The 15,437-nt window shown below is 45.3% G+C and overlaps 1 protein-coding gene across 1 annotated transcript in view; it reads left to right on the top strand.

The window, feature by feature from the left end:
* Pigk (phosphatidylinositol glycan anchor biosynthesis class K) overlaps window positions 1-15,437 on the top strand; it is a 68,651-nt gene that overhangs the window by 25,914 nt on the left and 27,300 nt on the right. The window contains exon 9 of the mRNA XM_048453546.3: window positions 3,403-3,575. Coding sequence (XP_048309503.2) covers window positions 3,403-3,575 — 173 coding nt within the window. The remainder of the gene's footprint in view (window positions 1-3,402; window positions 3,576-15,437) is intronic.

Genomic DNA, 15,437 nt, shown 5'->3' with positions numbered 1-15,437 from the left:
TTTATTTCAGCGTTTTGGTGTGCTAGCTTTTATGTGGTTCCCACGGTCTGTTCTTTGCAGGATTCCAGTGGGTGCTGTGTTTGCATCATGGTGTGCCCTTTTGAACTTCAAAATTATGCTTATCTGTCTGTGTGGGTGTGCATACGTATGCATGTGTGTATATGTGTGCATGTGGGCAGAATATGTGTGCATGTGTGTACATGTATGCATGTGTGCATATATGTGCATGTGGACAGAATATGTGTGTATATGTGGCATATGTGTGCATGTGTGTGCATATGTGCATGTGCAGAGGCCAGAGGACAACTTGAGGGAGTCATAGGTTATGTCCTGTGTGGATCCTCTGGATGGAACTCAGGTCATGAGATTTGGTGGCACGTGCCCTTAACCTGCTAGGCCATCTGTTGTCTCCCAGTATAAGTGCATGGAGCCACCAGCTTTAGCCCAGTCACCCTCTATTCCTGGGTCCTTGACTACTTTGTTTCGTTTCCCTTTTACCTACTGGGTCTATTCTCAGAGCCGTCTGCTCTCCCCATTCACTCTAACTGTAGGGACTTAGTCAGGCTGTACTCTTCTAGGGAGGCCGCCTGAGCTCTTCCTTGGATCTTACTTTACTTTCTCAGAGCTTCCATAGAACTTAATTTCTCTCTTGTAATGTTTGCCAGTCTGTCTTTTGTTGATTTCAGGCACCGAGCGAAGTCTTTGTCATTTGGCTTGAAGCTCTCAGAAGCTAGAGCCCTTTCCTTACATAGTCTTATAGCCTGTAATTTCTAGTCGAGTCTCTCAGCATAGCATGAATTTAATTAAAATCCCCTTCTTTCCTGTGCTGTGCCCTTTCAGTCAGAGCAGCTTGAAGCTGCTGAGTTGGCAAAGTGAGAAGCTGCAGAGGGTGGTTGTGTGATGACGTCACTCTTTCCACCTGCTTACACTGTGTTCATTCATCTGCACACACTGGTCCGGCCCTCCTGTCCTGCCCTCCCAGTGCCCCTGTCCTGATGGCACTGGGACCCCTGGCTCAGGACGTTCCTTCTGTGTTTGATACATGTGGTCACTGGCTGTGCAGATGGGCAGACACAGCTTCTGCTCTCCTGGACTCAGGAACGGGAGTGACTGAGCAGATGGCTCTGTCCTTACCCTCAACCCAGCAGCTCTGCACTGGCCCTCACCTAGCAGAATCCCTTAGAATCTGCCAGATTCTAGAGCTGCTGCTGTGGGCTGCCAAGTGGGGTAGGAGTACTCGCTAACACCAGTTTGAAGATTATGTGTGTTAACACAAACTTTTTGTAATGCTAATTTCACTTGAAAAAAATCAATTTATTTATTTTATATCCCGACCACAATCTTCCCTCCCTCTTCTCCTCCCACTCCCTCCCCCTTCTCTTTGCTCCCTTACCCACCCCTCTTCTGTGTTTGCTCAGAAAGGGGCAAGCGTCAGCATGTCCTGTCAGACTGCCATAAGACCAAGCACCTCCCTCTGTATTCAGTCTGGACGAGGCAATCCAGTATGAGGAATGGGTTCCCGAGAGCCAGTCACAGCACCAGGTCCAGCCCCTGCTCCCACTCCTAGGAGTCCCATGAAACATGATTAATAAAAACCAAGAGAGAGAAATTGGGGTTCAACCTGAAAACCCCAAAGCAGCCAGCCACTGGCTCTTACCTCGACCTCAGTCCAAAAATAGTGATCCTGCCTCCAGGAATCTCACAATAAGACTATGTCTGAGAGCTGTTTCCTCCCGTCTTACATTCCTCTCTAGGCCTGGGGTTAAAGGCCTGCACCACCCAGTTTCTATGGCAAACTAGTGTGGTTACTGGGATTAAAGGTGTGTGTTATCATTGCCTGGTCTGCTTTACTTTCTGAACTTCAGGGAAGCTTTATTTATTAAAATACAATTGAAATGCCCTACATTCCACCAGTAGACAAGCTGTGCAGCCGTCTCACCTGTGCAGAGGCTCAGGTCAGTCCCGTGCGGGCTCGCAGGTTGGTGGTTCTGGCTCTGAGCTCCCATGAGTCAGACTAGCCGTTCTGTGGGTTTCCTGGGAGCCCCTGAGTCCTGCTAGTTTCACTTGTTAGACAGAAGCAGCACCTTGTTTCTCTCTTTTATGAAAACATGCTTTCCCTCGACTTCCACTGTCACAGAACCCGAGCACAGCAGCTCCCGTGGCTGCTTAGCTCACATGGGACTGCAACACAACATTTATTCCAAGAAGAAAATGCATCACCTTGTTTACAATGCTTAATTTTAGCATCTTTTTTATTTTATTTTTTCATTTTTTTTTTTGAGAAGGGTTTCTCTGTTTACCAGTTCTAGTTGTCCTGGAACTTGCTTTGTAGACCATGCTGGCCTCAAACTCACAGAGATCCACCTGCCTCTGCCTCCCAAGTCCTGGAACTAAAGGCATGCATCACCACTGCCCAGCCTAATTTTAAAATCTTATTCTCAGTTTTTGGAATGCATGGCATGCCATCTCAAAAGTTTAAAATATGTATTCTTTGATTTCTAATTTGAAAAATATTTTTCCCATTGAAATTATGAGAAAGGAGACTTTTAATTGACTGCAGTATACACACACTTATACATACATATATAATCTATCAGTCATTTATTTATCCACACTACTTATTAATATCTTACCTTGATTTCTCTCCTCCATTTGAATTCATTGATGACTATTTTAATGTCTTTCAATAAGAACGATCCCTAAGTACCAGGTGCGGTTTTACACACCTTTAATCCCAGCACTAGGGAGGCAGAGGCAGATGAATCTCTGTGAGTCTGAGGTTAGCCTTGTCTACAGAGTGAATTCCAGGACAGCCAGGCCTATATAGAGAGACCCTATGTCATGCATGCATACAAAATGATGTGTAAAGTGATCCATAAGAACTTACAATGATTTGCTATATCTCTAGGTCATAATAACACTTGTTTTGTGTTCTGTTATCTAGAGATACAGAGTACAGTTTACCGAGGGACTGTGGCCGTAGGACTGTGTTGACACTGTAGGAGCTATAGAATATCTGGCCCTTAATAGTACACTGTACCCTTGGAGTCTGTGTTTCCGATTTTAATCTCTGGCCCCTCAGGTCATCTTTAGAAGGTGACTATGTGACTGTGTGTAGACACTCCTTTAGCTTTTCCCAGTGAGTGAGCATGTGTCTGTCTTGCTAATCACTAGTGTGGAGTGTCACATTTTCCTTGACTGCTGTGTTAGTCAGATCAGCTCGTTTATAGCATCTTCTGCTGTCCATAGGCTTCCTTCTGAGAACAGGGACTGCAATAGGAAGGAAATGCTAGTCTTAACCAGGGCCATAGCAATACACTACCATGTAATGCACTGTGTTACCTAATCAAAGTTGTTTGTGTGTGTGCTTATCACGATTACTAATACTGTTATTATTTTCAGTTTCAAGTGTGTCCCAAAAGTCTCTGTGTATCTACTCCTGGACATCGTACTGACCTCTTTCAGCGCGATCCTAAACATGTCCTGATAACCGATTTCTTTGGGAGTGTGCGGAAAGTGGAGATCACAGCAGAGACTATCAGCCTGCAGCGGGACCCGCAAGCCGTGGAGAGCAGGTATTCATCTCAGCTGTTGCACGGGTAGACGCTCCAGGCTCATGGTCTGTGAATTTTTATGAAACGTACTGGGTGGTGACGGTATTTGTGAGTGGCGTGGAGCTCCTTGCTGGTCTCCACCCTTCACAGGCTGTGTGCTCTTCAGGTCATGGACAGATGCTGTCAACATGGTGGGAAACTGGTTATGCTCTGATTGGGATGGCTTCCAAAATACAGTGTTGGTCACATTGCATTGTGCCATGTGCTAAGAAGGCTGGAGATGCCAACAGCAGGCAGTCAGTCATAGTTTGCTGCTGGGGGAGGCGTAAGACAGACATAGCTGTGTGGGGCAGTGGGGGATGTGTGTATTTGTGTGAGAGAGGCTGAAGGAAATTGGCTTAAGGTAGGGCTTTGAAATATTTATAATGCTCATTTTTTTTCTGTAATTACTTTTGAAATGCAAAATGGAAACTTTTGTGGGAACTTTACAACACCTTTTTCTAGTAGCTAACTCTCACCTAGAGGGTCTGACGTCTAGCCTGCTCACGCTCCAGGGCCTTCCCCCGATCACCAGGGGCAGCTGGCACTGTTTCAAGGATTTCTAGTTGCCATACGGAAAGTGACAGAAACAAGTTAAAAATGCCAGGAAGACTTTCCCTGTGAGGACTTGGTAGGAGCTCAGTTCTTGATCTACAGTTCAAAGCCTTAAGTTTTTTTTTCTTTTCTAACATCTTATGGCTGTTGACTTATAAAATTGTGAAGGCCGCAGATAAGAGCAACAGAAATAACAATTTTTTTATTTTTTTTTAGATAGTAACTTTAAAATTACTTTTGTAAAAATTGCTAAGCTACACCGTAATAAACTATGAGATAATTTAACACATTAGCATTATGTCTCTTACCAGATTAGTTTTAAAATTTCCCTCGACTTTAAACATGTGAAAGTCTCTTTACTCCCATTTAGTCACCTGAACACTGATATAATCTCCCTTGGGGACAGGACATTTTTGTCCTTCACTTCTTTCTCCCAATGCTGAACCGTGTATATTGTAACTGGATGGTGCAGAGGATTACAGTGGGGTAGTAGGAAGTTTTGTTAGATTCTGGAAGAATGGATTTTTCCTTTTTCAGTTTTCCCTGACAATAGTAGCAGTTTATTTAAGGATAAAACTAAGTTTTGCAATTGCATTCCAAAGTCTGTTGTCTTAGTGCGCCCTCTAGTGTTTGCAAGTAAGTTTTACTTAGGGTGTTGCTCTTTACCAGGTGACTTATAATGACTGGTATAAACTGGGCCTAGTGGTGTTCACTGGTGTCCCCGCCCTCCCATCTGTTTGAAAGGTTCAGGCAGGAAGACTGCACCCAAGAATTAGCTGTCCCGTGCAGCATAGCGAGACCTCTCTCAAAACCATTGCTGGTTCATTCGTTCAGCTAACATGAGAATTCTGTTCCTGTTTTGCTCCAGGAGCATTTACATGTATGAACAGGTATTACTGTGTGCAGGTGCTGTTCACATGCAGAGATGACTGGCATTCTGTGTAGAGAAAAGTCTGTCAACCAGAAAGTAGATATCACAAAAACCATTTTGTGATGGATGTTTTGGGATATACTGTATATTTACTTTTTCAAATTTTTTTTTCAAAGTTTATTAAATTATGAAAGTTTCCATTTCCGCCCCTCCTCCCAACACCCTCCCACTCCCCCCTCCCCCTCCTCCTCCTTCTCCATCCCTAAGAGCAGTCAGGGCTTCCAGCCCTGTGGGAAGTTCAAGTTCCTCCCCCCTCCCTCCAGGTCCAGGAAGGTGAGCATCCAAACAGACTGGATCCCAAAAATCCAGTATATGCAGAGGAAACAAGTCCCAGTGTCATTGTCAGTGGCTTTTCAGAAAGACTCCGGGCCAGCCACATTCAGAGAATCCGGCCACATTCAGAAAATCTTGTTGGATCACATGCTCGTTCAGTCCCAGTCCATACTTTTTCAAATTTTATACCAGCAATGTTAATACAGCATTACTAAAAATGCTGGGTGAATTTTGAAAAACACATCACATAGTGAAAACAGCACATTATCATTGGTTCAGATTGGCTTTTTTATATTTTTGTGTAGTCTCAGCATACACCTGTAATCATATAGACTGAAATCATTGGTATGTAAAACTAACTGGAATAGCTGTAAGAAGCAGAACTTTGATGTTTTCTGAAACTTAGGCATGGTAAGGTGACGTCATGGAGCGCAGTCAGTGGAGGATTCAGTTCAGTTCCTTCAGATGCTGTGTTTGCCTTTGTGCTGATATTTTATTTGTGAAATTCATGTATGTTGACCATGGCTATAGTTTTTCATTGAAAAGATACATCATATAAACATATGGAAGCTTCAAAAGAATAAAAATATTATGAAACAAAGGATAATTTACTTAAGAATGCCTTTTAATGTATTTTCAGGATTTTGACAGATACATACAATTAAACAACCATTTCAGTCTCTGATGCGAATACTTTACAGCTGTCCTCGCAGACACCTTTGTAACATGAGGGCCAGCTTGTTGGGGTATCTGTTCCCGCCCGGTACCCTACAGCCGGCAAATCCCAAAGAGAAATCACACACAGGACTCCATAAGGTTATAAACTGATTGGCCCATTAGGTCAGGCTTCTTGTTAACTCTTATAACTTATATTAACCCATTATTCTCATCTATGTTAGCCATAATGGCTCCGTACCTTTCTCAGCTGGGCAAGTTACATGCTGCCTCTTCAGTGGTCTGCGCAGGAGTGGCGGAGGGACCTTCCTCCTCCCTAGCCTTATTCTATTCTCATTGCCCCGCCTCTACTTCCTATCTGGTTGACCCGCCTATACTTCCTGCCTGGCCAATCAGCGTTTTATTAAAATACATGATTGACAGAATATAGACAATTCTCCCACACCACACCTTGACTGTTCCTAGGCCCGTGGCTGGCCTTTGGTAGACCAGCACGCATGTGGTTGGCCTTTGGTAGACCAGCACGTCCGTGGCTGGCCTTTGGTAGACCAGCATACCTGTGGTTGACCTTTGGTAGACCAGCACGTTCGTGGCCGGCCTTTGGTAGAGCAACACACCCATAGTTGGCCTTTGGTAGATCAGCATGCCCATGGCTGGTCTTTGGTAGAGCAGCAAGTCCATGGCTGGCCTGTGGTAGACCAGCACGCCCGTGGTTGGCCTTTGGTAGACCAGCATGCCCGTGGTAGACCAGCACGCCCGTGACTTGTCTTTGGTAGAGCAGCACGCCTGTGGCTGGCCTTTGGTAGAACAGCATGCACATGGCTTTCCTTTGGTAGACCAGCACGTCCATGGTTGGCCTTTGGTAGAGCAGCATGTCTGTGGAGCGGGCATCCCAGCATGTTTGATTCTGGCTCTGACCCTGGTTAGCATGTTTGTATCTGCATTGTTGTGGAAGCAGTACCTTCTGATGGCTCTCCCACAAACTGTCCTCTTACTAACCAAAGGGTATTTCTTCCTATCCCAGATTTTGGAAATTATTCAAAAAAATAATTGCTGTAAACATTTTCATATAAGTGGTAGATTTTTTTCATCTGAGTGTGGGGTTGCCGATCCTATGGAACTGCAGGCTTGACTTGGTAGGAAGCCTACCTTGGTAGGTAGCAGCTTGACTTGGCTGCTTTCCGAAGTGGCTGTCACTTTGTAGTCCCGCAGGTGATTGATTGTCCCACACCCCTTGTTCCTGGCGTTTCTTTTTAGCTATCCTGGGTAGTAGTAGCTCATGGTGGTCCTAATCTGCATATTTAATGACTAAAGATGCTGAGCATAGTTTTATTTACTGGTCATCAATACATCTTTTATAAATTATCTTTTGTAGTCTTTTGCTCATTTTTAAAGTACTGATTTGTTTCCTTCTTAGATGATGACACTTCTCTGTGCGTTTTGGACACAGGTTCTTTTTCAGCTCCATGGATCACAAAATGGTTTTTCTAGGTTGTGATTTTCCTCTCATCTTGGTTCACTGTAGTAGGACGCACAGGCCGCGTCCCACCGCCCGGCCTGCTTAACCTCCCGAAATAACCACACAGAAATTGTATTAATTAAGTCACTGCCTGGCCATTAGCTCTAGCTTCTTATTGGCTAACTCTTACATCTTGGTTTAACCCATTTCTAGTCATTTGTATGTCACCACGAGGTCGTGGCTTACCGGGAAAGATTCGGCATGTCTGACCTGGCGGCTCCATGTTGTCTCTCTGTCTGCCCTTCTTCCCAGCATCCAGTTCTGTCTACTCCGCCTACCTAAGGGCTGCCCTATCAAAAGGCCAAGGCAGTTTCTTTATTAAACTATGAAAGCAACACAAATACAGAAGGACTTCCTACAGCAGTTTACTATGGTTGGTTTATCAACTTTCTCCATGCTTAATAAGTTCTGGGTGTCACCTAAAGCCACAGGAACTTCTGGAAGTCACGTAGCTAAGTCGCTTGGGAGACTGATCGCAGGTATCGACAGAGATTAACTGTGGCTGCAGTGGTGTCTGTGCCCCATTCCGCCATTTGTCAGATCATCTGATCTGCTGATGCCATCTGGTCATTTCCTGTTAGAGAACTGGATTCTTTGCGCCAGAAGATGGCAGCAGTGTTTTGTGTTGGGGTATGTGTACCAGAGATTGAGGTTGACTGGAGCTTTAAATAAAACGACGCTGAAGACAGCAAGACTCTTGATACTGAGTTGTCTGTTCAGAAAAGAATGGTAGGGACGTCTCCATGTGTAAATTGGTTGCCATAAGAAGCCTAGCAATACATAATTTTACTTGTATGAAAGCTATATCTGTAGCTTATACGTTCTTACGTATGCTGAAAAATAAGAGATTGTCATCATTGTCTCTGTCCAGTGTGCTCACTATAATACGTATTTTCTAAGTTACAGAAAATGACTGGAACTCACCTTGTGTAGTTTTGCTATTAAAGGTTTTTTTCTTTCTTTCTTTTTTTTTTTTGAAAATTAGCCATATCAAAACCTTGACACTCTAAAAACTAGGTAATTTTTGATCATAATGAGTATGTGAAAGCCACCAGTGAGTCCCCACAGAATATGTCATCCCGTGTTTACCTCTGCTGTGAAAACACAGCTAACTCTCCTACCTTTTGGCATTAAGGTTCCAATTTCCCAGTGAGAGGGTGCTGTGCTGCAGTGAGGGAGCCCCCATTCCCCGCCCCCTCTTTTCCAGAGCACGGCATCTGTAGGTGAGGTAGAGAGGCCCTTGGAGTGAGTGTTCACAGTCCTCAGCTGACTTCACATGGGATTTCTGCTGACCAGAGCCTCCTGAAAGGGCTTCTAAAGTATCTAGAGACACAGCTGGTAAAGTGCTCTATAGCACGCAGCTCAGCGGCCGAGACAGCTGAGTGGGCAGACTGCTCAGTGAAGAGCGTGACAGGCTCTTCCGCCCTGCCCCGTTCATTGGAAGCTGCTCAGCTTCCCCCAGTATTCCCCAGAGTAACTGCTGGTGTTAATCCATTTGACACGAAGCTCGCCTTGGCTCTCTTTTTATAAGGTTTTGGATTCTGTAAGTTGGTGGGACCGACTCCTGATATCACATCCTGTGCTTCTGGATGCGAGTTTCCTTCTTGGTCCAACTCATGCTGTGTCCAAATGCATTTCATCCAAATGTGCCTCCATGGGCCATAGCCCTCTTCCTGCTGCTGCTGTGTTTGTGAGCAGAAAATATCTGCCATAACTAGTTGCTAGAAAGCAGCTCTGCACAGGAAGCTCTCGAGAGCTTTGCCTAACAATAAAGAAAGTTCCCAGACGACACCAAGGAGCTGAAAGCCTAGTGTTCTATCAGTGATAGTACAGATAGTACTGCTCGCTGATGACCGAGGGGGAATGCTTGTGTATGAGGGCCAGGACCAGGATTATGAATCCGTTATCTATCATGCAGGAAGTTTTCTGTATTATAGATAGTGCTTACTATTTGCTAGAAAGCATAAGCAGCAACAGTTAATATCCGCCTGGATTTGTCTTCAAAGATGTCCATCTTCTTATGGAGATTATTAATTATAAATTTATTTCCAGAACATAAAGAGCCATGTAAGTGATGAAGGGGAGCTCATGTTCAGAGACACGAATGTCTTACTATCACGTAACTTAACTTATTTGTGTCTATAACTCCTTTCAAATCTCCGGTGTTTCGGAAATGCCCACTGCTGTCCCAAGAACTCTGAAGTCATCACCATGTTTCCTCCTTGGAGCAGCTGCAGTGCATGAAGTAAAATCAGTGGCTGCGGTGCAGAGGCCAAGCATGGGAGGCACTAGCTCTGGGCTCTGGGCCATGCTTGTGCTCTGTCCTTCTGGATATCATGGAGTTTGATAAGCTCACTGTCACATCTGGGGCAGTGGCTGCAGCATGCGTGCCCAGGCATCTCCATCTGGGTTGTGTAAACAACTTGCGTTTACTTTTCAAAACCAATTTTGTCTTTATTCTTGAGTACTTTATACATTTGTCCATTTGTACAGTGAAACATGGACACATCCACACACCCCCCCAACCAGGATCCTCCCTAAACAACACATCTCCCTCCCACACATCTCCCACCCAACTCCTCCCCCTAGCTCTTCAGTCAGGGTGAGGGCCTGGAGAGCCCATCTGTGCTGGAGCCTTAGCTGGATTGAACTGTGCAGGTGACCCTGCTGCTGTGAGTCATGAGTGTCACACACTTCCCAGCACCTTCCCTGTTCTTCAGCTCCTTTCCCACGGTGCTCCCTGAGTGTGGTGGTGGGTGCTCCCTGAGCTGTGGTGGTGGGTGCTCTCCGAGCTGTGGTGGGTTCTCCCCGATCTGTGGTGGTGGATGCTCCCTGAGTGGTGGTGGTTGGTGATGGGTTGGTATGGTGGGTGCTCCTCGAGCTGTGGTGGTAGGTGCTCTCTGAGTGGTGGTGGTTGGTGATGGGTTGGTATGGTGGGTGCTCCCCGAGCTGTGGTGGTGAGTGCTCCCTGAGCTGTGGTGGTGGGTGCTCCCCGAGTGTGGTGGGTTCTCCCCGATCTGTGGTGGTGAGTGCTCCCTGAGCTGTGGTGGTGGGTGTTGGGTTGATGTGGTGGGTTGACACAGATGCTCACCTCGGCCTGAGCACTCAGTCTCTGCTCAGCACTCTGAGCAGCTGTGTGTCTCTCCACTGACTACTGCCCACTGAAGAAAGAATCTGCCCAAGGCTGGGAGCAGTCCACATCTGTGGGAAGAAGTATAAATAATCAAAAGGCAATTGGACAGCATGACCATTTAGCAAATAACAATAGAAGGTTCTGCCCTGGGGCCCACGATCTCCCTAGTCCTGGGCTTCTAACCAGGTTATAGTGTCAGGCACGCAGTTCTGTCCTGTGGAGCAGGCCTGGCATCCAGTCAGAGAGCACTTAGTTCCTCCACAGAAGCCATGCCACTGTGCACAGAGGGCATTGATGCCCTGCAGGTCCGTGCTGTGGCACACAGTGCCTTTTCTCCTCCAGCAGCCCGAGCAGCACCTTCTGAGTCTGGAAGCTGTGCGTCCGCTAGGAAGTTTCCTGCTCGTGTTGAAATTGCTTCCTCTGTGTCTCAGCCACAGTATGTGGTGTCTCTAGGAGCAGGGTCTTTGTGAACTTCTGTGGGTAACCTGTTTGTTCTGGAGATACCGGCAGCTCTCTGACCATTAATCTGTAGGGATGTGTCCTATACCTTCTCTACCAGGCAGGAGAATTGCATTTGAAATCTTTGGGGTTGTTTTGTTCTTTCTTTTCTCTCTCTCTCTTTCTTTCTTCCTTCCTTCCTTCCTTCCTTCCTTCCTTCCTTCCTTCCTTCCTTCCTTTCTTTCTTTCTTTCTTTCTTTCCTTCTTTCTTTCTTTCTTTTTTTTAAGACAGGGTTTCTCTAACTTTGGAGCCTGTCCTGGAACTCGCTCTATAGACCAGGCTGTCCTTGAACTCACAGATCCACCTGCCTCTGCCTCCTGAGTGCTGGGATTAAAGGCATGTGCCATCACTGCCCAAGATCTTTAAGATTTTTCATAAAGTTCCCATAAGGCTTTTCATATATGCTACCCTTCCTTTGGGCTCGCACCCCATGTGCCCTCCTCTCACAGCCTCCCCGCTAACGTCTTTCCACCCCCTATACTCTGCCTCTCGACTGTGACTGCATTCTGCCACGTCCTTTCTGTTAGCATGGCTCTAGTTTCCTGGCTCCCATTTGTGCACAAAGTTAAACACAAGGGAAGACTTGAAGCTGGAGTCAGCATGTAAGGGGTCATGCAGACTTTCTCTGGGGCCTCAGTGACGTCACTCCATTTACTGGAAGAATTCATGATTTCTCTTTTCCTCACATGATAATAATTCATTGTGTATATGTTCCAGAGGTTTCTTTTTTAAGATTTAATTTATCTTCGTGTGTGTGTGTGTGTGTGTGTGTGCGCGCGCGCGCGAGTGTACGTGTGCATATGTTTGCTTGTTCTCTTGAGTGTAGGTACCCACAGAGTCCAGAAGAGAGAATCAAGTCCCAGGAGCTGGACTTGTAGGTGGTTGTGAGCTGCTTGACTGGGTGCTGGGGCCTGGACTTGTGTCCTCTACAAGAGCAATATATGCTCTGACCACGGAGCTCTCACTCCCGCCCCTGTACCACATGTTCCTTATCTCTTCAGCTTCTGATGGACATTTGAACAGCAGAGAGATGTGTGCAGGTGTCTCTGTAGTGGGATTTGAGGCCTGTGGGTGTGTGTCCATGATCAGGGCAGCAGAGAGATGTGTGCAGGTCTCTTTTCTGTAGTGGGATTTGAGGCCTGTGGGTGTGTGTCCATGATCAGGGCAGCAGAGAGATGTCACAGTTCTAGCTCTGTTGTTTGTGGAGGAGGAGCAAACCTCCAGACATTTCTGAATGGGTGCTGTGGTTTACAGTTTACACTCCCACTAACAGACATTTTTTGTCACTTGAATTCTTGATAATGGCGATTCTCACTGATTAGAGATGGAATCTTAAAGTGGTTTTAATCTGCATTTCCCTGATGGTTGAGGATGTTGAGTGTCTTTAAAAGTGTTTCCTGGCCATTTGTGGCTACATAAACATGTTTTTAAAAATTCAACTAAGGGATAGGAATTTTTCCACACCTTTAAAATATATATATATAATTTTATTAATTTATTATATATAAATTAATTTGCTTTCTCTGGTATATATTTTAGTTTCAAGTAATTATTTTGAGCTGACTTATTCAAGGACATATACCAAACATTGAGTTTGGGGTCTGTTTATGAAGTTTCTTCCTAATGTCCTTGAGTTACTTTAGATAATGTGTTTTGAATTATTTATTGATTGTATTTTTAGTATCTAGCATAGCACAACATCTCTGCTTTCCTTTTCCTACAATTTTCAATTCTTAGAAGAATGCTTTGGCCTTTAGTGACCAATAAACTATACATTTTATACATGAATAATCTGATTTTAACATGGCATTATGGAAGTAAATCTACTCTTTCTGGGTCAGAACTGACCTTGGGCATGGGCACTGTGAATAATTCTAGAGTTTTGTTTTAGGAGTGCTTGGGTAGCATAATAAGGAAGATTTTTTGGTCTCTGGACATCTTGGAAAGAGAAACCCAGCACACAGAAGATGGGAACTATAAATTGATTTCCTGAGTGCCCCATGTGCCTGCTCTGTTTTCTTTCCCTGCACAGAGCATTTGGGCAGCATGTTCATCAGTTTCAGCACAGACTGCAGCGTTGCTGTGCTGGGTTCCAATCCCTCCAGAGTAGCAGACTTTGCTTGTCTTGTCTCTGAAAGCCTTCTGTGCTGGGTTCCAATCCCCCCAGAGTAGCAGACTCTGCTTGTCTTGTCTCTGAAAGCCTTCTGTGCTGGGTTCCAATCCCTCCAGAGTAGCAGACTCTGCTTGTCTTGTCTCTGACAGCCTTGTTGTTTAGACGTAGCGCTATCAGGAAGAACTGCACAGCCTTTCTGTGCAGTCATCACTCCTTCATGAGAGCGTGTCAGCAGATCTTAGTGAGGGGGCTCGGAAAGAGAAAATGGAAGGCTAACCTTTGGAGGAGCTGGGTGGATAGGAGTGTGGTCGGGTTTTCCATTGGGCTACCAGCTCACAAATAATGACATGGAGACTTAATAATTATGAAGCTCGGCCTTAGCTTAGGCTTGTTTTTAACCAGCTCTTATTACTTAAATTAACCCATTTCTGTTAATCTTCATCCTGCCATGTGAAGAATGGCACCCTGCTTCCTCCATATCTGTAGGAGGAGACTCCTTGTTCATTCTCTGCTGCCCAGACCCGAGATAATCACACAGAAACTGTATTAATTAAAACATTGCTTGGCCAATCACTTAGGCGTATTGCTAGCCAGCTCTTATATCTTAAGTTAATAGTTAAGTTATCTATTAATCTGTGCATCACCATGAGGTTGTGGCATCTTTCTCCTTCAGCAGCTACATGGTGTCTCTCTGGCTCCGCCTACTTTCTTCCAGCATTCTGTTTAGTTTTCCTGTCTAGCTCTATTCTCCTCTGCCATAGGCCCAAGCAGCTTCTTTATTCATTAACCAATAAAAACGACACATATACAGAAGGACCTCCCACATCACATGTCTGCTGGTCTCTCCCTGGCCTAGCTTCCTCCTCCTGTTCTTCTCCCCAGAACTCCCAGCTACACCTCCTGCCTAGCTATTCTCCATTCCGATTTTTATTACACCAATCACAGCAATACATTTTCACACAGTGTACACATATCCCTCAATATAAGAGTTCTCAAAATGTAAAATAAAAGGAAGGGACTTTAAGGAAGGGACCTGAAATGATTTGGAAGAGAAAAATCAGTCCTTTGTCGTTTCATGTGTGTGTAAGGTGAAATGAGCACCGTGGTTTCCTCAGGGATAAGCCTATTAGAGAGCTTGGGGCTGTGTGTGCCCCCCTTAGGAAAGTGGTTCTGTGGGGGCAGAAGACTTGGGGAGAAGGAGGTGGGCACACAGTGCCGTTGAAGTGTTGATGTGGAGTAAAAGAAGGAGACAGTTGCAGGTAAGGAGAAGCTTTATGGAAGCAAGGGAGCATTTTAAAATAGCCCTGCGTCCCACCACTGGGGCCAGCAATACAATTGTAAAGAAACTGCAGTTCACTGTAGCTACAGAAGAGGGCACTCTTGAACCGAGAACCTCTGTAAACTAGTTCATCCCTGCTCTTCCTTCAGCTCCGGACAAATTGCCATTACTGATCTCAGGAAAGCCAATGATCCTCAGCTGAAGAAGAATCCAGAAAATGTACAAAGTTAATCGAGAATAAAATAGGAAATTAAGATCAAACCTTATTAAATTATATGTATATAAATAATATATACACGTTTTGTTATATATGTAGAATCCTTCAGTGATTGAAAACAAAATAGAAAGAAGGGTTGAGGGCATGGCTTAGTCACAAAATGCTCACATGCAGTTCTAAGGTCCTGAGTTCAGTCCCCAGGACCCTCAATAAAGAAGCTGGGTTGGTGCTATAATTCCTGCACTGGTGAGCAGACACAGGTGGACCTCTGGGTTCACTGGCCAGCCAGTCTGAGTCGGCAGGAAAACCCAAGCCAGTGAGAGGCTGTCTCTAAAAATTTGGTGGACAGCTCCCAAAGAATGACATTTGAGGTCTCCACACATGTGCACACGTATCACGTATATGCACCTGCACATACATGAACACACACACACACACACACACACACGAGAGGGGGGTGGATAATAAAAGAGACAGCAGAGGAAGAGCAGGCGTCTGCCCTGGACTCTGAACAACACACTAAACAAGTGTCTGTGCTGAGAGAGAGCGCCCTGGGCCCGTCAGCTAAAAAGTCCCGACAGAAAGAGATAAACAGCAGGCATGTCTGAAATAGAACCCGACTGAACTTGGGGAAGAAATTGACAAAAAAG

This window comes from Myodes glareolus, chromosome 17, assembly GCF_982192425.1.
Source record: "Myodes glareolus chromosome 17, mMyoGla1.1, whole genome shotgun sequence".
In the NCBI taxonomy this organism is placed as follows: Eukaryota; Metazoa; Chordata; class Mammalia; order Rodentia; family Cricetidae; genus Myodes; species Myodes glareolus.
The sequence above is the reverse complement of the archived record's forward strand: the minus strand, read 5'-3'. Positions and strand labels throughout refer to the sequence as shown.